The sequence below is a fragment of the Phocoena sinus genome, chromosome X (genome assembly GCF_008692025.1).
Source record: "Phocoena sinus isolate mPhoSin1 chromosome X, mPhoSin1.pri, whole genome shotgun sequence".
Lineage (NCBI taxonomy): Eukaryota > Metazoa > Chordata > Mammalia > Artiodactyla > Phocoenidae > Phocoena > Phocoena sinus.
The window spans coordinates 71,696,855-71,724,472 of NC_045784.1; the positions used below are offsets into that span (position 1 = coordinate 71,696,855).

General features: G+C 32.9%; 1 protein-coding gene across 1 annotated transcript in view; it reads right to left on the reverse strand.

Moving 5' to 3' along the window:
• Positions 1 to 27,618, reverse strand: part of RPS6KA6 (ribosomal protein S6 kinase A6) — a 135,502-nt gene that overhangs the window by 44,907 nt on the left and 62,977 nt on the right. The window contains exons 6-18 of the mRNA XM_032620969.1: positions 24,390 to 24,496; positions 24,059 to 24,096; positions 16,554 to 16,696; positions 13,891 to 13,961; positions 13,568 to 13,656; positions 12,480 to 12,538; positions 10,688 to 10,790; positions 9,926 to 10,056; positions 9,363 to 9,485; positions 8,747 to 8,836; positions 7,414 to 7,572; positions 4,958 to 5,119; positions 245 to 321 (exon numbers count right to left, since the gene is read on the reverse strand). Of these exons, the coding sequence (XP_032476860.1) occupies positions 245 to 321; positions 4,958 to 5,119; positions 7,414 to 7,572; positions 8,747 to 8,836; positions 9,363 to 9,485; positions 9,926 to 10,056; positions 10,688 to 10,790; positions 12,480 to 12,538; positions 13,568 to 13,656; positions 13,891 to 13,961; positions 16,554 to 16,696; positions 24,059 to 24,096; positions 24,390 to 24,496 (1,352 nt within the window). The remainder of the gene's footprint in view (positions 1 to 244; positions 322 to 4,957; positions 5,120 to 7,413; positions 7,573 to 8,746; positions 8,837 to 9,362; positions 9,486 to 9,925; positions 10,057 to 10,687; positions 10,791 to 12,479; positions 12,539 to 13,567; positions 13,657 to 13,890; positions 13,962 to 16,553; positions 16,697 to 24,058; positions 24,097 to 24,389; positions 24,497 to 27,618) is intronic.

Sequence of the window (27,618 nt, forward strand, 5' to 3'; positions counted from 1 at the left end):
AATAAAGGCTTTATTTTGAAGTTTTAGTTTTAATTGAGCAATCTTTTAATTATATATCTAAATAATGACTCCTTAAACACCTTACCTTATGTTTTTTTATTTTATAAGTATATAATATATAATATTTTGAAATATTGATAGCATTTTCCTTAAGGTTATTTTCATCTGTCCTCTTTCTAGATGAAAATATACAGGTGAAATTCAAATAATTATGTGAATTAATTTGAGTATATAAATTTCTTACCCAGCCAACATTGTGTAAAAAAGGACTCCCAGACTCCAAATATCACAAGCAGCATCATAGCCTTGTTGCATAAGAACCTGAGAAAGAAATATTCATCTGGTACTACTCAGTATAAACTCAGTTTTCTCATCTAAAAGAAAGTTGTGCTTCTAATAATCTCACAAATGTTCACAATTTAGCTCATTTTAATCTTTTCAAAAATAGATTCACAATGTTAAAGGGAAAGTCTTCTGCAATTAACAAGCATTCAATAAGTGGCTATTAATGTGATTAAGCAACATGAGTGATACAAAAAAACAGCCTTTAAAGATATGATCCCTGACCTCAATGAGCTTTCACTCCTCCTCTCAGGAAATCCAGACACATCAAAATTTAAAATAATATGTATAGAGAGCTTAATATATTCTACACAGAGTACTATCTTTTAACCCTAACACTGACTCTATGAGATAGATATTACTTCCATTTTGAAGATGAGGAAACTGACGTAAATGGTAAATAATTTGCCCAATATCACAAAACTAGTGAGTAGTGGAGCAGGCATTCTTACTCTAGTGTCTGTGATTTTAATATCTATGATAATTGCCTCCTTATTACACAAGAGGTGGTAAGATAATATATAATCTCATGAAAGATGAATTTATATTTTATATACAAGGCTCATGTCTTAAAAAAATCAGTATATTTCTGGATCACAAACACACATTTGATAAATTCTGAATGGTTTTGTTAATTTTTCATATAATAATTTAGGTAGTTTTTCCTTTTGAGACTAGTATTAATAAAAATCAAATAACATATTTATTATATATTCATGTGAATATTCTCTGTGAAGTTAATAGCTAGTTTGAGGTGAAATGAGGCCTTTTTTTAAATTTAGAAAAACAAGCCCACTGCTAAAGCCTTTAGACATAGGAACAAAATAGAAACATTATTAATGCATTAACACTGGGGATTGTATAACCACCAGAATGGACATTTCATTTATAAAAGGCTAAAAATATTAATGTTTAGCTTTGACAATGGCCAGACTTGAATAATAAGTACCTAACTAACTTAAAATTCAAGATATTATGTTTTTTTCATAGTCAAAGTGTATTTATAAGAACACACATATCTGCAAACGTGGGAAGCTGAATAGGCTATCAAAATACCTATTTAACTGGCTTATGTAAATAACACTAGTGGAGACTACAAAGGCCCTAATAAATAATGAGGTAGAGCTAAACAATTCACATCACGATAAGCCTAACCTGGCATCCTCTAGTGAAACATAAACCTCTCCTGCTTTTTTCCCTTATCTCTTTCCTTTTCTCATCACTTCCTTTTTTTTAAATACATTTATTTATTTTATTTATTTATAATTCTTGGCTGCATTGGGTCTTTGTTGCTGTGCGCAGGCTTTCTCTAGTTGCGGTGAGTGGGGGTTACTCTTCGTTGCGATGCACGGGCTTCTCATTGCAGTGGCTTCTCTTGTTGTGGAGCATGGGCTCTAGGCATGCGGACTTCAGTAGTTGTGGCTTGTGGGCTTCAGTAGTTGTGGAGCACAGGCTCTAGAGCACAGGGTCAGTAGTTGTGGTGCACAGGCTTAGTTGCTCTGTGGCATGTTGGATCTTCCCGGACCAGGACTCGAACCCATGTCCGCTGCATTGGCAAGAGGATTCTTAACCACTGCTACACCAGGGAAGTCCTCTCATCATTTCTTGCAGTTCTGGGCATCACTGTGTTTTCCCTGGTTCCCTTAGGGCAATATTTTTAAAGGTTCCCGTATGATCCAATGCAAAGCCAAGGCTGAGGGACTGCTTAGTGAACTAGTTGGACAGGCAAGGGTTAATCAGTGAGTCAGCTATAGGTATTTCATACTCCCAAAACCTTCAGAGTTAATGAGAAGAAAGGCACTGGAGGGATCATATTGCTTAATCTAATTAGGATCAATCATGAAAAACTTGGTTTAGCTTTACCACACACTTAAACCCATTTTGTAGGTGTAAAGAAGAGGCAGTCTACTTTTGTTCTAGATCTCAATGTCCTATTAATAGTAAGAACATAGAGCCATAAAAAAAAAGGAAGGTAGCGGGATGAATGAAAGAGTACAATGTAGAAAGTAACGTGTTTCATACCTTCTTACTTGCATCAAGTTAAATACAAAGAAGATAGAAGTCAGAATTAAAGTAGTTAATGACTTTACTTTCTCTCTCATTTGGCTTCCCAAATCATCAAAATGTAACATAGACAGAGATGCTCATTCAGATAAATTCATATTTGGAGCAAAACATATGACAGCCTAAAGCCAGAGCAAAGCAGGGTAATTTCACATTTACTTTTTAAAAAGAGTTGCAGGCACAGCATCCATCCAATATATTGTAAATTCCTTTAGCTCAGGATCATTCTTAGACCTCAGTAGATATTAAATGTCAGTTGAATAATATGATAGATGTGTTTTTATAAAAGAATAAATATTTTTGAGATACATTAATTTTTGTGACATAGATATAGTACAAAAGCACATCTATTAAGTAAATAAGCCTTAAGAGGTTAACTGAATTGATGCATATCAAAAAAGTGAATGAATATTCCTTATTGTTCAGCTGAAATTAGTACTACTAATTAGTTTCTCTTTTAGCAAATAAGGGATCATAATGAACTGTGATGAATAATGAATATATACTCTCATAAATGCTATTATTTATTCAAATATCTGCATGGATACTTGAATCTTTCTGATTCTAGTTGAAAAGATAATGCATTTCATACACTTCACTAATAATTTTTGAAGGGGTCTGAAATTTTAGAAACAAATCTTACCCCAAACCTGTTTTACATTTATAACAATTTACAAATATGCATTGATTGCTAGCAGAGGCTTCAGCTCTTTATAATAAAACTTTTCAAAGCATTTTGAAAATACAAATTCTAACCTAGCCAAAGGTAGTTCAGACACTAGAGGCATTAGTTACAGACAAGTGGTCTCCACATGCCCACCTGAAAACCTTCACTATTACAATGGTGAGAGTGTCTTACTACAATGGAAGTCTGTTAGGATAAAAAGCATCAATGGGCTGTATTCTACTCTGCAGATTTGTACTCATTTACCTAGGAAAATGTTTACCTAGCCATTAATCTAAAAATGTTTACCTAACCATTAATCTAAACACAGACATACTGTATATTTTTCATTTTAATGAAATGAGAAATATACAGTATACCCTATATTTAACAGAAGAGCCTTAATCTCAAATTTCTACCTTCCTATTCTATAAAACCATTAAAATGCCCTAGAAAAGCTAATTTTTTATGTCTAAGATATCTCTTACACCTGGGGGCAGTACGATAACCCCTTCTTGGATCATGCATGCATCCCAATTTTTGTTTTGGACATACAGTTTCTATATATTTTAATGTGATAAAAATTTGTACATTCATTATTCTATGAATATAATTAAAATATAGATTAGAGCACATTCTCTGCATACATACACAATTTCTTACAGGGAAAATATTATCACAAAAACCCTGTAAAGCAGGTGTTATACTTCTTCCTCAACATTAACATCTTAAAGGAAGATTTAATAAATTTTAACATGGGAACTTTTCACTATTAGAAAGTTATTTTCCTAATTTCTATGTTTCTATTTTCTTCACTAGAAATATTATTTTTCTAATAGCTACATTAAAATACAGATTTGTTGATATTTCAATATAAGAAATATGCTGTATCTTGTATTATATCTGATATGCAATATTATCCATAAAGGACTAGTATTTAATGCAAAAAAAAATGCACATGAGATAGGAATTCATCCTCAAATTATTTTATTCTTCTTCTGACTTGGAAAATTCAATTTTTCTAACCTGAGGATATCTGTGTATTTTGATTTGTGTTAAACATCCGATAATTCATATGACTTAGCATTATTCATAACATATAAGAACAGTTCTTGACTTTTACAAAGAAAACTTATAAAGAATCTATATGACCAATGCCATCCCTGATTCATTTTTCATCACCCATACTTTCACTGCTGTGGGAGTTGCTACGGTCAAAGCTCCCATCCCCATTATCAGAACTGATAGACTGCTGGAGCTTGCCAAATGTGAAACGTGCACCCCTTGACTTCCTCATCTTCACCTTTCCTGTCTCTTCTAAGATCTACATACGAATGTTATTTGCCAAGAAAAACCCTACCGCTTATAAAAAAAACCCTGTGAAGCTGTTTTCTCCATGAATTAGAAGATCTTAAAGATAATCGGGGATGGCATTGCCCATGTTATGTATAATGCTAAACAATATAAATCACCTCATGTTCAGCACAAACCAAAATATCTGAAAATCTATCCTGGCTTTGTTACACAGTGAATGCTGATATTAAGTATTTTGAGCCTCAGTTTCCTCCTTTAGAATATTTAATATGTTTAAGGTGAGGTTATCTTCACTCTCTGCCCTGCTCTAAAAGGGTATGATTCTGAAACCACTATGTAACCCAGCAGAATAGAATAATCTGATTATTACATTCAGGTTGGTTTCAGATGCTAGTTATTAGTTTGAATATTTATATTGGGAGTTATCAGAATTCAATGATTTAAAGAGCTTTATAGCTGGGAAAGGACAAGATAACTCAGCTTTTACCTACCTACCATAACATATACATGATATCAAATACATTTAACTAAAGGAAAAGAATGAAAGGCAAATACTGAAGTTTTAAAGAATACCTCAGGTGCCACAAAGTTTGCAGTGTAGCATGGAGTTAAGAGAAGTCCATTTTCTCCTCGAAGTTGTTTTGCAAACCCAAAATCACAGATCCTAATGGAGTCTGCGTTGGCTGATTCATCCACGTATAAAATATTACTGGGTTTAAGATCACGATGAACAACCTTGAACATTAAAAAAAAAAGCTTTACAATTCTATAGCTAACTAAATACCTGTGGAATAAAACATTGTAAGTTAATATATTTCCAGGAAAGGGAAATGTCTCAATCATAAAATTTTGAAAATGATACTTTCTCCAACCATGATGGCCCTGACAACCTGAAGTACACAGACAAAATTATCTCTATCAGACAGATGTGCCAGGTTTTTTATTTTTGTTTGTTTCTTTTTGCGGTACGTGGGCCCTCACTGTTGTGGCCTCTCCCGTTGCGGAGCACAGGCTCCAGACACGCAGGCTCAGCGGCCATGGCTCACGGGCCCAGCCACTCCGTGGCATGTGGGATCCTCCTGGACCGGGGCACGAACCCGTGTCCCCTGCATCGGCAGGCGGACTCTCAACCACTGCGCCACCAGGGAAGTCCCAGATGTTCCAGTTTTTATCAAGCCACCAGTTTTGTTAACCACTTCCAATCTCAAAACTCAATTATCAGTTCCACTTGTAGATATAATGGACTAAGACCCTACTCAACACCCCCTCCCCACGGTAAACAACTATAAAACCTAAGTAGAAAAATCAACTACCTTGAAGGTACTGGGGAATGAGCAAAAGGAGACAAGACTCTGGTGGGGAGTACATACTTGTCAAAAAGCAGATTTTTCAGCACAAACCCTCCTAAGAAAATTACCCACTGAAAACAGAACAAAAAATAATCACTGGAGAAAAATAACAGAGTATAATAAATCTCCATACATTAATACACAAATGTGCAGTACACAATCCAAAATTATCTGATATACAAAGAACCCCTCCCCCCAAAACAGATCACAATTTCAAGAAAAAAAAATCAATTCCAACTCTAATATAAACCATGTTGGACCTAACAGCAAGCATTTTAAAGTGGCTATTATTGTGATATGATAGATGTGCTAGGTAATACTATGGTGGCAAAATAACATATAAATGTCTCAAATCAACATGTATACCTTAAACGTACACAAAGTTATATGTCAATTATAGCTCATCAAAATGCCTTTGTTCAACATTCACAAGACTAAATAAATATAAGAGAAATTTTAAAAAATGACGTAGTAAAACAAAACACTTTCAATGCATGAAAACTCGGCAGAAAAACAGAAACAGTAAGAACCAAATGAAATGCTAGAAATGGAAAATATTCTGAAATTCTCTGTGATGATTTTCTTTCTGATACACTATCTACTTCATTCAATCTAGTCCTATTTTTAATCAGCAGTTTACTACATTAAAAGGTCTTTCAAGACAAGGATCAAGACTTAAACCCATGGTTGAATCTGCAATACCTTTTATAATGTCTGGCATGTAGAAATGCTCAACACATGTTTGTCATTAATTTACTTAATTGATGTAGTGTTTAATTTCTAAAATAATAAACAAAAGAGAAGATGTTTATCATTTTCTTCTTCTCAAAAATTCTGGTCATCCTTTATTTTAGAGTGTGTCGATAAAGACAATCAAGGAATTAAATTATTATAGAACTACTCCTTTAGCATTACACAATTTACATTTCAAAATGCTGAAAACGTACTCTGTAAAACCACTCTCAAAAATGAGTTCTGGCCCCTGTAGAATTTTCATTATGTCATTTCTGAGTCGTTCATTGTTTTATTGTTTATATGTAAGTGGGTACATATCTACTACTACAACTATTCAAACTTACATTTTTAAATTACTTGTGACTCTGCTTTCTTGTTTAGCTATATATATAATAAAAGTTACCTTGGTTTGATAACTCAGTTCATTTGCTTTCTTTATGAAGAGATAGGAAGCAAAATAACAGGCCTGAGCCTCCACTAGAAATTTCAATATAGTAATACTTCAAATGTTTAGAATCCAAATTTCTTACTGTATTGGGGGAGGGGCTGGCAACAATCAAGATATGCAGTCTTGCCAGAACTTTCATGTTAAGCATAGTATAATCTGAATAATATTCACAACATGCCCTTGGATAACTCTTTTATGTTTCACTTTTAAGTTTGATTAGGCTTAATAATTTAAAAGTCAAGGTTAGATATATAATTCAAACCACTTTTAAAACTAATATGCTATTAAATTAGGGCTAACAGGTAGAGTGAAGAAAATTAATAAGGTATTACCCAATTTCCTAATCCTATAACCTTCACTAAATTATGAATTTTATTAGGCTATTCCGTATAAAAATATGTGATAAAAAGTAATTCATTTTAGGTGTCATATCCTATATATTATTTTGTGAAGATATAAGCCCCAGAATTAAAAGGAAGACTATAACTACAACTTACTCCTTGACAATGAAGATAGTCAACTGTGTTAGTTATTATAAACAGTACATCACTAGCTTCCCGTTCTGAAAAACATTTTTGTTTGAGAATACGGTCAAGTAGCTCTCCTCCTTTCATCAAATCCGTAACAAGGTAAACATATCTACCATCATCATAAACCTAAAAAAGAACATATTTTCAAAATGATATTATTTATAATTACAATTCTGAAATGTTTTAAATTATAGTTACTTTGCTTTTCTAATGAACCTCTAGTGTTAAAAATATTATTCCTTTAGTATTAATATAGTGCAGGCTCTACTGAAGGTTAAACTGGCTAAATGGACTCTTACAACATTCTGTGAGACCATGTTAAACATATAATTGTATTAACTTTTGAAGTTTTCTGTTATACTTCATCAAAGAATATAAATGGAAAAATAGAACTTTGTGCCTCTCAAATGGCATCTGTCTCATTTTTTTACTGTATTATAGGCACTTTCCTTCCTTAATGATAGTAAGCTTCCTTCTGGCAGTAAATATATTATTTGTTTTTTAACATCTTCCCCATAGTCTATTATCTGACATGGTGTCTTAAATATTTGTTGAATTCAAATACTATATCAAGGAGAATATATTAAAAATATGTACACCCTTTTATTCAGAGCATGTGATATCTACATCTACACATACAAACACATGTGTAGACATATATCTATCCACACACATACATACATTTACATATATATAAAATAATATTTAAGGATTATAAATCAAAATGCATATCATATTATCTGAAACAAACTGATCAAGGTGATGGTTTATTGTCTGCCTTTTCTACAGAGGAAAGAGCATTATTTTCTTTACATGAAAAGTTAGCATTCAGTAACATCTATTACTATGAGTCATATGTTCACTTTAAAAAAAGTAGACTAATACTATTTCAGCCAAGCAACAATACACAGTGCTACAGCCAATTGCTGTACAATCAAGAAAGTAAAATCTCCTAGAATTTGGCAGATTCCCAATCTCCTGTATCTTCTATACTTGTAGTACTAGAGAATAATAAATGTTGCTGGTGATAATGTTAACTAGTTAACAGCTAGAATACATTCAAGTAATCAGGACACTCTCATTTACCAACCGTCATAGTTCCTTTCTGACGTTTTATAAGAAGGGTAGGAGTATAAAATCATCAGGGGAAAAAGAAGAACTGAAGTGGCAAATTTAAGAGTCTTAAGATTTTGTGGCATGAAAGTAAACATACCATGGACATGAAAAGTTTCAATAAGAAAATAAAGTGCCAAGTCATAACTTCATTAGCTTAGCTGATACACAGATTTTAAATACCTACATCCTTTAAAGTTATAATGTTAGGGTGTTGTCCATAGCGCATCAAAATTTCAATTTCTTCTGAGGGGTCTCTTTTAATTTTGTCAATGATCTAAGAAATAAGACAAGAAAAATCTCAGAGGAAAAATATTTTCTTTGTCTAAAAATGAATGACATAATTTAAATTTGGTTGTATTTTCAAGCAAATAATAAAACTCAAGAGTAATGTTTGTCTCACATTATTTTAATATTTAAAAATTTCCTATAACTGAAACAATAAAAAACAGAGCACTTTCTTCAAAATTATATTCCATCTAACTAAAACTATACTGATAATTTGATCCAAATGTGACAGTAATTGTCACAATTGCTCAATCTTAACATACTACATTAAAATAAAATTATTCAAAAGCAAGACATTCATGAAACACACTGTTCCTCCAAAATAAGTCTTTTTTTATTGAACAAAATAAAGTCTTGGAAAGAAATTCAAAATGAAAATATTAAGTCTTAAGAGGTTTTCCTCATCATTTTATCTTTGCTTTCTCCACTTGCTCCACTGAAAAACTGTCTGTCAGTTGACCTGCAATTTAACTTACACATATAAAACAAACAAAAAAAAGCCTCAGAGACAATACCTTCACTGCAAATTCCATGTTGGTAGCAGTGTGTATGCATCGTTTGCAAACAGAATAGGAGCCAACACCAATATCCTCTTTCAATTCATACGCTTCACCAAATTGTGCAGCATTTCCATTTATCTGTTTTTGTTAAAAAGTAAAATACAAAATAGAATGATATGGTTTCACATTTTTTATCTTCTCTCCTAAGTATACATTCTTCTTAAATCTTTTAAAAATCAAGAATAATTCTAGAGAAGTTTTATCAGTATTTATAAATGGTTTACACAGATTCTGAACTGATCCTAAATTGTAGACTTTCTAGATCCCCAAAGCCAATACAATAATTAAATCAACTAGCTAATACATCACCCATTACATTTTCTTGCCAAAAGAGATCACATAAATATAATTAAAGGTTACTACTGTCTGCTTTTTTCCAAAACATATGGAGACATCTTTAATTCTTTATACAGAGATAAATGAAGCAGTTGAAAATCACTTAAAAATCACTGTAAATCCATTAGCAATAACTGAAAGAAATAATTATCCTTAATCTGAATAATCTAAGTGGAATTTACCTGAACAATTGGTAATACATTTGCACTTGTGATCGGAGTGATTTTATATTCTTCTGCAATAGAAGTTGCAACAAAGCTGAATCCTTTGAAGAGCTGATGAGCATTAGCACTAGCTGGCAAACCAGGAGAATCTAATGTCCAAATAATTATATTTAATTAGAACTACACAGAATTTTATGATATGAAATGTGAACATTTCTTTGAATATAAAGGAAACCATTAAATGTTATCATCAGACATACTATATTAGGTATTTGATTTATTTTATATTATCTGTTTCCCCATACTATTATGCAAGCTCCAGGTAGATTATAATTTTTGTCTGTTCTGTTCACTTCTGCACTGTCACTGCTTAGTACATAGTAGGTATTCAATATTTGTTGAATGAATGTATGAACCAGATGCCAATAAAAGTAAACCTCATTAAATTGTAAACTATAAGAGTCAGAGTGATATATCTCATATCTTACCTCTTACCCCCATCCTCTAATGCATTAGCATGTCAAAAAACTTTTAAAGTAAGAAAAAAAGAAAACGTTCACCCTTTGCTCTAGTCTCTGCTTCCCTAGTAAATATTTCCCATGTAAAGCCTCTGTTTGAAAGGTGTCCAAGCAATGCTGTATATAGGATCCACACTTCCACACAGGGCAAACCACCCTCTGCAAACTTACATTTTTTTTAGTTTTTACCTAAGAAGCTAGTTTACTTTTTTAACCATCTAACTGAATAGAAGCCCTGATGTTACACATAAACATGCATTACCTTTAGGTGTTTTTGCAGTAAATTCAGGATCAAAACAAAAAGTATCATCTGGTTTTCCAGAAGCCGGTTTGAAAGGAGGCTGAACTTCTCTCTTGTATAATTTCTAGAAGAAATAACAGAATAACACAGAAACGTATTAATACTTGAAAAATTATTGAAGCAGAACATGATATTCACAGTCCTTAACAGAAGACTCACAATTTCATAAATGAAATTTCAACAGGCTTCAGATACCTGTTAACCAAATTCTAACCTCTTAACCAAATTCTGTGTATCATCTAAACTTGAGAGATAATGTACAAAATCAAATGAGACCAAGAAACACAGCAGCAATGCCACAGGTTGCATTCACGAGGAATAATTCTGTTCAGTTTTGGATTTCAAAAACTGACTTGAATTCTCACTGGTAAAATAACCATACAGAACATATCACAATGTTACCATGCAGAAATAACTAATAACATTCTAGGATATCAAAATTAATAATTAGTCTAACTCCAAGAAATATGCATTATACCTATTTTGTTTTCACATAATAATATGCATTAGATGCACTGTTTAGAGCTCTTTTTATAGAATTCAAAAATTGAAACTTGTCTAACAATCTAACTTCCTAAAATTTATGTTTTGGAAAGACATATAAAATATCTTACAACATAACTGTTTTTTGGAAATCTATTTTTTTAAAAGCTCACAGTCTCGCAGTGAGGGAAAATTAATAGAGGATTACTTTAAAGTAATTTTCATTTATTTAAACATGTACACATTCCACTCTTTTATTATTTAAGAGGAATAAACAAGCTGTTTAGATATAAAAATAATGGAAAAATAATTTCTAGTTTTTCTAGTTAAAGAAAAAGGAAGAGCAGAGAAGCATTAGAAAAAAATGACAAGGGAATGCAAGGACACCGAAAGAGGGATGCACACAGATATGACAAAGGGCAGACTCCCATGCAGTATGTTCACTGCGTGGCCTTTCAGGTTATTAATACTATTAATGTGTTGCAGTTTTACGACTATAAAAACTAAATCAAAATATTAACTTCTGAAACCTGTTCTACAAGCCAGAAAAAATAATTTGGTCAGTGAATAGTGGCTCTCTACCTCTGCCTTAGAAACCAAAAGAGACACTTTTTCTTTAGGGATAATTTTCAATACCAGTGCCAGAATTAAATAATCAAAAACACTTACCTATGATGATTAATAGTACATAAAATACATAAAGCTGTGTTGTAAACAACAATAAAAAGTGAGCTTTTCTAAGAAAAGCTCATTAGTCTGGGAGTTGCAACTTAAAAAAATTTAATACATGACTTTGCAGAATTTCACAATGTTTCTGTTTTCATGTTCTCTCAAAATTTAGTAAAATACCTATATACAAAGATTTTCACTTCTTAACAAATTAAATTTGTTCTAATACATGACAAAGAACCATTTGAAATTAAATAACATCTTAGATTCTTTAGAATTCATTTTTCTATAAGAATCTGTCCTATGATTCATCCCCTTTCTCCTTTCTCTTCTTCCCCCCACATTCCCCAACCTAGAATAGGGGAGAATATTAACCATATTTTACAGGTAAGACAAATGAGCAACAAAAATTTACTACATATCATCCACACATCTACTGGTTCAAGGTAATTGCATGAAATGCTACACCTGTAAATAAAATCTCATACTAAAAATAAAATAAATGGATTAAGTTTATCAGCAAAGTCCATATATTACCATTTACTCTTGAGTTTTTGCTTTTATTAAAGGTACTCAGTAACGAACTTGCTACTGAACTTACATTCCAGTCAATATTTGCAAAAAAAAGATGTCTTTTGATTTCGTCAACTCCTTCTGAACCTATAAAAATGGAAAGAATGTTTTTACCAGTCTGAATTTTTTAATCTGCTTACCTGGCTTCCAGGCTATTATCTGTAAATAGGAGTACACACATTTCATAGATTCCTTGAAGTGAAAAGTTTACGATTTCTTATCTGATGTTTTATTAATTGGTCCTCTGAATTTAATATAATAAAAAAATAGTTGATGTTCATGCTGAAGTACATAAGGTATCATGAAATACTAAAATACCTTCTGAATCAAATAAAAATCATGTCTAACATAGCATTAAAATTTAAGCAATTTTCATTTTCTTTTTTTTCTTTTTTTTTTTCTTTTTTTGCGGTACACCGGCCTCTCACTGTTGTGGCCTCTCCTGTTATGGAGCACAGGCTCTGGACGCACAGGCTCAGTGGCCATGGCTCACGGGCCCAGCCGCTCCATGACATGTGGTATCTTCCCGGACTGGGGCACGAACCCGTGTCCCCTGCATTGGCAGGCGGACTCTCAACCACTGCGCCACCAGGGAAGCCCCTTCATTTTCTTCATAATTCAATTTATGATCTCATATCTATAGGCCAAATTAAAAATGTAATGAATAAAGTGGCATTGAAATTTTAACACATGGACATAAACAGGATAATAGGATCACATTTGGATCCAGGGAAAGGCTACTAGAAAGCAGCCAAATAATGAGCAGTTATGGAAACATAACATTTATCTTGATGAATATTGGAAGGGACAAAATAATTATCTTCAAATATCTGAAAGGATTACCTATAGAAGGGAGAACTCTGTGAATTATGTCAAAAGAGACATTCATATGATATAATGATATATATTAAACAAAAGTTCTGAATAACTAGACCACTCCATTTCTAATGATGGGTATAACAGAGTTTACTGGAATCTTTGCATACATAAAACATAGAATTCTACGTATAAACACATAACAGCAGTAAATGAACTTAGGCCAGAAAACATAAAGTCATAATTATCCTCTCAAAGCATGTAGTATATTGTTATAAAAGCTAAGAAAATAAATAATACCCAATCTATTTGCTGGATTCCTTTTGAATAACATCCTTAGAAGACTTTGTGCTTCAGCACTAAGAAACTGAGGCATTCCAAGTTTTGCTCTGGAAAAGAGGATTTCAGAAAATTTCATTTAAATCTAGCCATACTTCTAAATTTATAAATCCCAAAAATAATTTTAAAGAATGCTATCACAATGGCAAATAATGTCCCCTATACGGTGGAAGGGAATGAGACAGTGAAAAATGTTCTTTTGTGTCAAATGAAAACCATAACAAGTTTCTCAAAACTGAAAGCAAGGAATTTTTCCCAAAAGAAAAAAAAATGTTTACACTTACTTTAATATCATATTCATGGTCTCATTTCTGTCTTTACCTTGAAATGGCAGAGTACCAGTAAGCATTTCAAACTAAAACAAACAAAAAATACCACAAGTCAACTTAGTAAAACTTAGAATTTACAATGAAATTCTTCAGGAAAAAAAATGAGACTTGTCATACATGATCATCAAATCATGCAGAATCTACATGATAGTAGGTCAAAACAGGACCAGAAAACTAGGTCGCTTAAGGAAATACACCTCTGGTACCCCACAGTATATAGGCCAAATGAGAGGTGATTTGTAGCAAATGTAACCAACCATTTTTTCAGTCCTAAATTCCTCAAACCAAAGCAATGTGGAAATAGACACAAGGCATTTTCTTTTAAAACAAAGATAAGCTTTTAAAGCAAACATTTAACAGTGAAAGAAAAGCAAAAATAAGTACTGAGCCATTTCAAATTCATACATGCTCAAGAAAGATAATCATTCTCATTCCCTTTGCTCTCTTTACAAAAAAAAAAAAGGAACCAAACAAGAAGCTACACACACAGATACACACACCACACACTGATATATGTATTTTAATTTGAGACAGTTGTACACAGCATAATGAAAACTTTTTCCCTAAGAGAGTTAATTGAAATGTGGATAACTAGAACATTAAATAATCATATTTAAAAGAAAAAGTAGGTCTGAAAATGAAGACCATTATAGCTCACTAGAGAGAAACGTTTTTATATCCCTAATATTTAAATCTTAAGCTTAGATTCCAAAATGGCTTTGGCCTCAGTCCTCTGTTCATTTATTTGAACTTACAACCTTAGTTAGCTTATGCATTCAACTCTCTCCTGATGACTGATGACTCTCAAATAGATTCCAGTTTCAATCTCTCTCAATCCCCAGTTTTCCCTTCCAAATCTAAAGTAATGGTTCTCAACTGGAGCCTGAAGAGATAGGGGTAGGAGTCATAGAAAGGGAATGAAGACGAAGGGAAGTATGGTGTATGGGGATCATCTCTCTCAAGCTCCAGTCCCCTGCCCCCAAACCTAAAATAATGGTTCTCTCCTGGGGACTGGAGGAATAAGAGGTGGAAAGGCAAGAACAAAAAGAAAAAGAGAAGGATAGTACATTGGAATCACACCTTCCCCTCAAATAAACTATATGCTGGCTGGCAGAGTAATTTTTTGTTGTTGCTGTTGTTTTTTAAGGTCTTCAGATGATTCTGATGCTCTCTCCACTGCCCTCTCCTAATTCATTACTATCAAGGGGTTAAACACTAACCCACAGTAACCTATGCAACGTGTTAAAAATAAATTATTTCCCCACTTTCAAAATCAGCTGTCCTTCCAAGCTATCTCTTTTCTATTGAACTACCTTTCTTTCGATCCCCTGAAGTTTTAGAGGTATCTCTATCTTTGACTTTTCCCCTCTGCTTCATCTGTGGCATTTAATCTGTTACTAAGGTCAGCCACTTCTTACCTTGAAATGTCTTTAAGATCTCCTTTTTTTCATTCTATAATCTTACAACTGTCTTCTAAGGAGAACTTCTTGGTCTCCCTACTTTTAGTTTCCTCCATTTGCAAGCCATTTATATAATGCTACCAAGGTTAATTTTCCTAAAATACATTTTTTCTCTAATTACTGTCGTGTTCAAGAATCTACAAAAGTTTCCAACCACCCAGAGAATTGCGTGCAAATCCTTATAGGCTTATAGCCTCATTTCCTCCACCTTCACCCTCATTCTCCACTACTACTCTAGTCAAACTGGTTCTCCAGGTCTTTCCTAATACTATCACAATACTATTCTTCTTGACACACAGCTATTTGAATTTTATCCATTCTTTAGGGCTTAATTTAAGTTCTATCTGCTCCACTTTTCTTACATCAACTTATATGAATTCTTGCCTGAACTTCTAAGGTATTTCCAGGCAGTTTATTTAGCTATTCCATTTGTTTCCCCAACCAGATAGCATGCTTTCTTAGGTCATGGAAAATGCCAAATATTGTACTTCTATCTGTTCCCACCCCACTGCCCTTACCAAATCCCAGGCTTATAATAGCCACTTAATATATTGATACATCATATGGTAATTCAGTGATAAAGAGGCAAAAATGGATTATCAGGCTTCTAGAGCAAATTGTATCTGATTCAATAGCTATTCACTTATCACCCTACTTAATACTACAAATTCTATGCTTAATCTTATACCAAATCAGTCAGTCCATATGCTCATTATGCTAGATACTGTGGGAGATTATAAGTAGTAGAAGACAGGATTGCCCTCCTTAAGAGGTTTACAATCTTTCTAGGGACATGCTTGAAAAAATGTGACAATAAGATAATATACCATAAGGTGCTAAATTCTGTGATACCTAGTTAAAATACCATGTAACTACTAAACACAGTATTCTGAAATCTAAAATCTGGTAGGCCTTTATCTAAGTTTTAAATTTGAATAACTTGTAAAAGAATGCTGCCATTTACCTTTTAATCTAGCAACTAAAAGAAATCAGAACACCAAAACCCTAATTTTTATTGTATAACAGCTAGCCAATCAAGTTTTTTAACAGTCATGAACTTGAGAACCCTATTCTCACCTAACACATCCCAACACTCAGATTAAAATTCTAAACAATACTAATTGAATATTGGCATAATTAAAAAAAAACACTACTTACCATAAGTACACCATATGACCACCAATCAGCACTCTGGGAATGACCTCTTCTATTTACTACTTCAGGAGCCATATACTCCACTGTACCACAAAATGAGTAGGCCTTCTTCTCCTGATCTACTGATTCTTTGCTGAGTCCAAAATCTATAATAACAATATTACACAAAAACATATCTGAAGATCTTCAGAAAATAGAAAATACCAAAAGAAACTAAAGTATGAATTAAACCTACTCATGATGGCCTACGATTACCATTAAGAAAGCTCCTTACCTCAGTTAAACCTCATCCTCAAAATACATGTTTTCATGTCTATACAGGAATATGATTCAAAAATTTTGAGAGGACAATTAAATCAACACTGTCATAGTGATCTAATTTTTAAAACAGACTAAGACAAAAAAATGATAGTAATTTTCACTTTTTAAAATATTAGAAAAGCAAATTTTGCTTTGATTTTGGTGAACTTCCACTTTGTTTATGGTCTTCGAAGAGCTAAAGGTACTAACATATAAAAATCAATCTTATTTCTATATACCAGCAATAAAAAATTGAAAGGTGAAAATTTAAAAGTACTATTTATAACACCACCAAAAAACCTTCATGAAATCCACAGGTATAAATATACAAAGAATGTATATACAAGACCTGCATGCTGAAAACTATAATCATCAATGAAAGGAATCAGAGTAGATCTAAGTAAATGGAGAGAGATACTGGTCATGATTTGGAAGATTCAACGTTGTTAAAGATGTCAATTCTCCCTAAACTGATCTACAGAGTCAATGAAACATTAATAAAAATCCCAGCAAGATTTCTTCTGTAAAAATCAACAAGCTGAATTTAAAATTTATATAAAAAGACAAAGTAAATAGAATAGCCAAAACAATTCTGAATAAAAAAGGAAAATTCAAGGACTCACACTACCTGACTTCAATACTTACTATAAAGCTATAGTAATCAAGACAGTGTTGTACTGGAGAAAGACTACACACACACATACATATATGAATGCAACAGAACAGCATCCAAGAATAGAATGACATATACAGTCGCTCTGCTATTCTTGTTTTAAAACTGCAAATTTGTTCCAATGTGATTGATACCTTATTGTTACCTTTCAGAGATTTATACCACTCCACAAATGTCCTTTGCTGTACTATTTCTGACAAAACTGACATTTAACACTAGAGTTTGCTTGGCGAATATAACATGAATTTCAAATTTCAGCTTGGTTTATGTGCAATTTTGCCCACAAGAAATAATAGGTGAAACACTAGAAAACTGCACCTAGTTGAACTGAGCCAAGCAGAAATACATACATGCACACACGTCAAATATCTACCAGCTATTTCAGCACATCATGTGTGTTACAAGCCACTTCTGTTCACCTGTAGTATTAGAACTCCCAATTCTAGATAATTTACCTCCCACTACTTCACAATAACTTACAAACTGCAACCTTTCTGATGCCAATTATACAAGCAAATCTCAGGATTTTTTCAAGGTAAGGTATCATATTTATTGTAGTATTTATCTATTCTTAATCAGTTAGAACATATAAAACAATGCCATCATTTTTAACAGCTTCCTATCTTTCTTTAATGTGGCACTGGTTATATATTTTAGTGTTAAACCCTGAACACCATTTTCTCCATAAGTCATATTTTTTACTATGCATTTATGCATAGTACAGTGATTTTTAAGATCATATGTGTTGCATTATAACAGAACTGGCTATATATATAGCCAACTGATTTCTGACAAAGATGTAAAAGCAATTCCATGGAGAAAAGGTCAGTCTTTTCAACAAATGGTGCCAGAATAACAGAATATTGATATACAAAAATCCATCCTCATACCATACCTCATAAACAAACATTAATTCAAAATGAATCATAGACCTAAGTGTAAAACCTAAAACTACAAAATTTCCAAAAGAAATACAGGATAAAATCTTTGTGAGCTTGGGTTAGGCAAAGATTTCTTAGATACAACATCAAAAGTATAATCCAGGGCTTCCCTGGTGGTGCAGTGGTTAAGAATCTGCCTGCCAATGCAGGAGACATGAGTTCGAGCCCTGGTCTGGTAAGATCCCACATGTTGAGGAGCAACTAAGCCTGTGTGCCACAACTACAGAGCCTGCGCTCTAGAGTCCGTGAGCCACAACTACTGAAGCCCACATGCTACAACTACTGAAGCCCGTGCGCCTAGAGCCCGTGATCTGCAACAAGAGAAGACTGCAATGGAAGCCCACGCAATGCAACGAAGAGTAGCCCCCGCTTGCCGCAACTAGAGAAAGCCTGGATGCAGCAACAAAGACCCAATGCAGCCAAAAATAAATAAAATAAATATATATTTTTTAAAAAGTATAGTCCATAAAAGAAAAAAGTTGATAACTGGGTTTTATCAAAGTCAAAAAGTGCTCTTCAAAATATATTGTTCAGAAAATCAAAAAGAAACTAGAGACTGGGAGAAAATATTTGAAAATCACATATCATATAAAGGACTTGTATTCAGAGTATATTTTTAAAAACTCAAATTCAGTAATAAGAAAACAAACAACCCAATTTTTTTAATGGACAAAAAACCCTGAACAGACACTTCTCCAAAGAAATACATGAAAAGATGCTCAATGTCATCATTTGTTAGGGAAATGCAAAATAAAATCACAGTGAGGTACTACTCTATGCCTTTTACTAGAGCTAAAATAAAAAAATACTGACAATACCAAGTAATGGCATGGATGCAGAGCAACTGGAACTCTCATACATCGCTGATGGGTATGCAAAATGGTACAAGCACTTTGGAAAACAGTTTGGAGGTTTCTCATTAAGTTAAACACACACTTCCCATATGATCAACCAATCCCACCACTTGGGTATTTACTGATGTGAAATAAAAAATCATGTTCACATAAAACCTGTACAAAAATATTTCTAATTGCTTTATTTGTCACTGTCAAAAACAGGAAACAACCCAAAAGCCCTTTAATTGGGGATTGGATAAACAAACCATGGTACCATCATAAAATGGAATACTACTCAGCAATAAAAAAAGAAAGTACTGATACACACAACAATATAGATGAATCTCAAATGCATACTAAATAAATAAAGCCAGATTCAAAAGACTATATACTGTCTTCCTATTTATATTATTTTGTGGAAAAGGCAAAACCATAGGACCAGAAAGCAGATTGGTGGTTGTCAAGGGGTAAAGGGAGAATTGACTTATAATGGGAAAATTCTGGGGGGTGAGGGAACTGTTTTATATCTTGATGCTGACTGTATGCATTTGTCAAAGTTTGCAGAACTATACACAAAAAAGTAACTTTAAAAAATAAACTTTTGTATTTTGAGGCAACTGTAGACTCACATGCAATTATGTGAAATACTACAGAGATCCCATTTACCCTTTAGCCAGTCTCCCCCATGGTATTATCTTACAAAGCTATATTACAACATCACAACCACAATAATGACAATGATGCAGTCAAGATACAAATTAGTTCCATTATCACAAGAACAATGAGTTTTACTCTATGTAAATTATACCTTAATTCTATAAATGAAAAAATTATAAGCCCTATAATTCTCTTTTAAAATAAAATACAATATTAATACTTAATTTTAGGACCCCTTGAAACTGATTTTTTAACCATACTCAATATTTTCATTTAAAAATTACTTATTCTTGTATAATAACTGAGTGCATTATGATTTTCAGCATAATTTAAAAAAATCTTTTCAATGTACTATGCTCTTTCTCCACATTTTAAGGCTTTTAAACTCTGCAATTCCATTTCAAAATTAAATTTAATAAAACCTAGTCTCTGAGGTCAGTTCAGCTGAATATAACAACATACCTTGTAGAGAAGAACACTGGCTTCTTTGGCCATTCCACAGAGAAGGAAGAGGGGAAGAGAATTTTCTTATCCTCTGTTACCTTTCAGAAATTACACCACTCCATAAAGGTCCTTTGCTGTACTATTTCTGACAAAACTGACATTTAACACTAGAATTTGCTCAGCAATCAACGGACAAAAATTTTTACAATAATAAGAGTTAGCTACAAGATTAAATAAGACATATGTTAATCAGTGTTTTTTCCAAAACACTAATTTGAAAAGAAAATGTAGAAATCAGCTATATAAAGGGTTTTTGGCAGGGGGGTGGATATACCTTTGTTTCCTTAAATGACTTTTTTAAGACGTTAAATTTTAAAAGCATGTCCAAAATACAACACTTTTATGAGTATCTACTATATGTAAAAGTAATTTCAGTGCCTAATTTTCAGATAGCCATAAAAATTACTTAAAACTATTTTCTTATGTATACATTTTTTCTTAAATATTCAGCTCAAGTACTGTGTGATATAATTTCTGACACTGCATATTTTATCTTCCCTCTCTTTATAAAAATTACTTCTGAATTATGTCCCTCAGAAGTGATTCTGGAGACTCCAGATTCCCTTTCCCACCCAGGTTTGTGATACTCTTACATCCATCCTTGTCCAAATGCCCTGACCCTCCACATCCATAGCACCCTCTCCTCACACCTGATTCCCAGTTCTGGTCTCTCCTGCCTTTTCATTTACAGGGCTGTGTTGTTAATTGAGTTAATGTCTCAGAGAAATTAGATCCTTTGCCTAAAATGAGAACCCTAAGGGCTCACTGAAAGTACTACACATGACTTAGCACATTTACCAGACCAGCTAAAGCATGCAAACTTGAACAAGGAAAACTGAACTCAGGAAGAGACAGCTATGGAATCTTTCTGTCTGCTTCTAAAAAGATGCCAGTGTGACCTGTGCTTCCTCTACAAATTCCACAGGCTGTGATAGAAATGAATAACATAGTTCACCAAATAAACCAAAAGAATAACCATAGTTCATCGAGCAAATAGTACTCGATGATAGTATTCAAAACGGAAGGAAGGGGCTTCCCTGGTGGCACAGTGGTTGAGAATCTGCCTGCCAATGCAGGGGACACGGGTTCGAGCCCTGGTCTGGGAAGATCCCACATGCCACAGAGCAACTAGGCCCGTGAGCCACAACTACTGAGCCTGCGCGTCTGGAGCCTGTGCTCCGCAACAAGAGAGGCTGCGATAGTGAGAGGCCCGCACACCGTGATGAAGAGTGGCCCCCGCTTGCCGCAACTAGAGAAAGCCCTTACACAGAAAAGAAGACCCAACACAGCCAAAAAATAAATAAATAAATTTATAAAAAAAAAAAAAAAAAAACCGGAAGGAAGGAGATAGGAAGAGGAGGGAAAAAAGGAAGGGAAGGAAGGAGGAAAAAGGCACAGCAGGTAAGAAAGCAAGAAAGGAATAAAAAGAAAATAAAGAAAAAGAAAGGAAGTATAAAAATAAAAAGAAATTAAAGGAAAGAATGAAAAAAAATGAAATGTCTTAAAACACTTGCTATGAATGGTCACACTTTAACCAACCTTACTGGAATGTTGTGAGGTTACATCCATAAATTTATTATTCATTACAAGACTTTGAATTCTGTTATAATCATGAAACTGTAAATTATCTAATATTTATCATTGTGTACTTTCTTTAAAGGAATATTGGTGTCACTTTAAAGGAAAATAGATTAAATTGTTTAAAAATATATATAAATCACAGTTTCTTCCTGTCACAAGCCTTGTGTCCCTTGCTTATAAATTAACATTGATTCTAACTACTCTTTACTCCTCAGCCTGTTTAAGTCCAAAAGGTGTAAAAGCAGAATTCATATTATAAGACTAAATATAAAACAAGTTGACATCATTATTCACCCAATTAACCTTAATGTAGAAGAGAGATATAGGTAGAATTTATTCTACTCTTTCCCCACCTTTCTTCCTCACCCATGACAAAACAGGCATAACTTATTAAGAAAAATGAAAAGAATTAAATTCTAATTAGCATTGCAACTAAAGACTGACTGTTGTAAAATAAAAATTATTATATAAAATTTCAAAACTCAACTGTTCTCTTCATATTTCTCTTCCTTATCCTCTTTGAATCTCTTTAAATCTGCTTTGCTTCTTTCATATAGTAGAAAGAGAATCAGGCTATGAATCAAAAAAAGATTTACTAAACTTTACTTTAACTTTGTCACATTTACTTGAGCTTTCAAGTTAACAACTTCATACTTTATTTTTACATTGAAGAAGTATACTTAGGAATTTAAAGCAACTTACCTTTAAAGTGCACTGGTCCAAAATTCTCTGTAAAGCCCACATCTTCATTTTATCTCTGTTTTAACATTCTGATAATTAAATACAGAATTTACTATCTATTTAAAACATAAGTAACCTTTTGAGATTGGCTCACTCAGCACAATGCCCTTGAGTCCATCCAAGTTGCTGTATATATCAAGAGTTATTTCCTTTTTATTGCTGGGTAGTATTCCATTGCATAGATGTATCACAGTTTGTTTATCCATTCACTCTCTGAAGGACATTTGGGACATTTCCAGCCTTGGGCTATTACAAACAGAGCTGCTATGAAAATTCATGTTTAGGTTTTTTGTGTGCATGTAAGTATTTATTTCTCTAGGATAAATGTTCAGGTGTGTGACTACTATACAGTTCTATTTATATCATATTCTTAAAATAACAAACAGAGATATAGAACAGATAAGTGGTTGCCAGGATTTACGGAAGGTGGGAAGGGTGACTATAAATGGGCAGCACAGGAGAGTTCTTTTGTGGTTATAGATCAGTTTTGCTTATTGATTGTGGTGATGGTATTTGACTCTACATATGTGAATAAAATGTCATGGAGATATACACAAAGACAAACAAAAAAAGAATATGTGCAAAAACTGGTGAAATTCAAGCAAAGTATATAGTCTAGTTAGTTGTAACTGTACCTATCAATTTCCTGGGTTTGATAAAGCACTGTAATTTTGTAAAATGTCACCATTGGGGGAAGCTGGGTGACGGTACACAGGACCTCTTGGTACTATTTTTGCAACTTATTGTGAGTCTATAATTATTTGAAAATTAAAGGGTTTTTTTAATAGTATAATAAGGATACTTTATGCCTAAAGGTCCTGTGAAAATTATCAGTGTTTCACATACAGTAAACACTCAACATTCAAAATAAAGTAAAATAAAATGTGTTTTTACAAAAGAAAGAATAAAATGAACCTCTTATTATGAAACACTTGGTTCAGAAGTTTATAATTCACTATATTTCAAATGTGATAACTACTTATGATAAATCTTTCAGCCTAGACTGAAACAAAAATGATGTGATTTTTCCTAGAAAACCAAATGTCATTTCTTAATGAGGACAGTGACTCTACCATATAATTTTTTGGTATTACAATTAGAGCATATTGAGAGTTATCTTATCCACCCTTTAAATGAATTTTAGTTCACCAAAGAAATAAACAAAATGCAAATTAAATCAAGAAAGAGGGAAAAAAACAGGCTTAGACAAATATATATATTAAAATAACAAAAAATATAAAACAGGCTTAGGGTAGAATGAGAAAATTTGCATACCTGTTAACTTGATATGTCCTATTTCATCAAGCAAAATGCTGTAAAGCAAAATTCACATTCAACAATGTGGGATAAAATATTTTTACATAAAACATTTACATAAAAATCATCAGAAAAGAGGTCAATATCTATTTGATATACTGGAAAATTTTGAAATGACTAATTTAAAATCAATGGGTATCTTATGAAGATTACTTTTTAAAGTAAGTTTCATATAACTGTATAATTCACGTATATTTTCATATAATCTTTAAAATATAAGACTTAATGGAGAAATAAGTAGTTATAGAAATGCTGGTAACAGGGATACATAAAGACAATATAGCTTTACTTTTCTGGCTTCAGGTCTCTATATACAATTCCTAATCGGTGCAGATGATCCAAAGCAAGGGCCAGTTCTGCGAGGTAGAATTTCACATCTTCCTCTGTAAACAGAACCTAGAATAAAATAATAATTTACCATTTGATCTTTTTTTTAATGTTGAATTTATTTAAAATTTCTTCTTTAAAAACCAGTAAACAGACAAATCTAGGCAAACAAGAAAATAAAAGAAGTATATAGATGGAACTAAACTATTTAAGAATCCTTCTCAGACTTCCCTGGTGGCACAGTGGTTAAGAACCCGCCTGCCAATGCAGGGGAAACAGGTTGGAGCCCTGGTCCAAGAAGATCCCACATGCCGTGGAGCAACTAAGCCAGTGCGCCACAACCGCTGATCCTGCGCTCTAAAGCCCTCAAGCCACAACTACTGACCCCATGTGCTGCAGCTACTGAAGCCCACATGCCTAGAGCCTGTGCTCTGCAACAAGAGAAGCCACCATAATGAGAAGCCTGCGCACCACAACGAAGAGTAGCCCTCGCTCACTGCAACTAGAGAAAGCCCGCATGCAGCAGCGAAGACCCAATGCAGCCAAAAAATAAAAGTAAATAAATAAATTAAAATAAATAAATAAAATAAAATATACTGAAAAATTAAAAAAAATCTTCTCTTCAACATTTTAATGTAGATCTTCCTAAAACATATTATGTAGCTTGCATATCTTTTTACCCTGAATGTACTGCACAGGATTTACCTTTTTAAAAATGACTTAATGTCATAATTTGGTTATTATATTTAGTACACTACTATATAGGGATGCTCTCAGGATCTTTGCAGTATATTAGATATTTTGTTTTAGCATTGGTAATTCCACTATTTCTACTATTTTCTCTTTCACTGTCTACTATCACTTCTCAGGAATTTTGCTTTTAGCAGCTCTACTAACCTAAAGCTTCAATTATATCAACGAAAGTTGTCGAATTAGTAACTCATATTAAACACGGTTCTAAACCCAATCTCTGACCTAAGGGGTAGCTCCAAGACTTTTCTGCTAGTAGAATACATGAGCTTAAAGGCACTGAATTCCTCAATCTTTTTCTGCCTGGGAACAGAGGTGCTATGATGAAGTGAAAAGTGCACTGGACTTAGAATTAGAATTAGCAGTGTAATGTTTGACATTTCACTTAGCCCTCGGGGCTTCAGTTTCCAAATCTGTAAAATAAGGATAATAGTATCTGCTACATCTACTTAACAAGGTTGTTTTAAGAGTCAGCTTAGTTTATGTGGGGAAAAATACTTTGTAAATTGTAAAATCCTATGTGTGTAACCATGAGGTATTATTGTTATAGGTTTATGTCTATATCCGTTCAAAAGTGAGTGTTAATTTACACACAAAATTGGGCATTACTCAACCATTAGATGTAATTTTTAAGATTTATCAAGGGCTTCCAATTGGCAAAACAAATAACTTGTCTAGAAATTGGTTATTTTCATTAAAGAAATATCTAGATTATTAGGAAAACTCAAAATTTTAATGAAATATCATAAAATCTTATAACTGGCTTGCCCACTTAGAATTATGGCCACTGAATTACATTATGCAGACTCAGGTACTAGTAAAATTTCTGAGAATGAGCAATGAAAGATAAATTTTGATATTATACCCACTTCTTAAAATGTTCTATAGAAAAACAATGATTGTTCATTATCTAAGTTTCAGGAGAATTCATTTGAATATTATAATGGTAAAAGTATAAGAGCATCATTTTCACTTGGCATTTTATTAAGAAGAAAAAAGATGTTACCTATTTCACTTCTGAGGAAGGCTAATCAAAACGTTCATGGAAATTTAACACATAAGAAAACCCTAAACAAAAGTCTTTCAAACGCTAAAAGAAGAAAACTGCCTAGTTTACAGTTTATGACAAGCATATTATCTTGTCATGAAATTGTCTCTGAGGAAAGCTTCATGATGGACACAAATAAGAAACATATTAAGTAACTATCACGTGCCAGCCACTTTTCATTATGTTATTACAATCTGTTATTACAATCTTCTAAACAACCCTATGAGGTAGGTATTATCACCACCTTACATATGGGGACTCAGAGTGATAAAGTAACTTGCCTAGAAAAACACAGTAAGAAGCAGGTAGGATTTGAACTCATAAATAATTGTCCCTAAGAACTACCTCTTCCCCAGAAGCCACTTCTGCCATATGTTATGTTACAATGTTTTAAGTTTCAGGTTCACTACCATTAATGTTTTTCTATTCACTAATTATCCTGAGTCTCCCCCTAAATAAAAATCATCTAAAGCCCCAGCACCGTGAGGTAAGGACTGCTAGTCTTTCTGTCTGCTCTTCAAGTCGTTCACGTATGTATGTATGAGGGTGTGTGTTTTAACATATTTGAGATCACACTACATAAACTATTTAGTGGCCTCCTTTTTCCCCACTTAATATTATATTATAGGCATTCTTCTATATCTTTAACTTATTAATAAAGAGTTTTCAATAGCTGTACAATCTCAACATACTAATTTACTATAATTTACCTAATGTTCATTTAGGTTATTTCCAGTTTTTCACTATTATAAATAACTCTGTAATATGCATATATATTTTTGATATTTATGGTTATTTCCCCAAAATGGATTTCTGAGAAATAAAAAAGCAAATACTAGGCAGTCAAGGAGAATAAATAGTCCAAGACTCTGGACATACAGAACAAAATTATTTGTCAAAGGGTTCCAATAACTTACATTCCCATCAGCAGCTTATGAAAGTATTTGTCTTACCACATCCATGACAGCATTGAATATATCCTTTTAAAATATCTTTTCTAATTTGATATATAAAAATGGAATCAATTGTTCTGATTCTTAGGCTATATAATTTTCCATGTCTAGTGGCCTTTCCATTTTTTGAGTGAATTATCAGCAATGTTTTTGCCTATGTTCCATTATTTACTTACTGTTTTTTCAATTGGTACAGGCCCTTTAAATATTAAAAATGTCAATCCTCCATCATATTACTTGTAAACATTTTCCCCACTTTGTGCTGGTTTTTGATGTTCAGTAATTCTTAATTTTATGTAGTCAAATTTATATATAATTTCTCTATGATTTTACTTCATTACTTTAATGATTTAGGAGACCTCCATTCAATAGTCAACTACACATTCAGTTGCATTTTCTTTTACCATGAGAAGGTTTCCAGATTTAGCTCTTTAATGTAA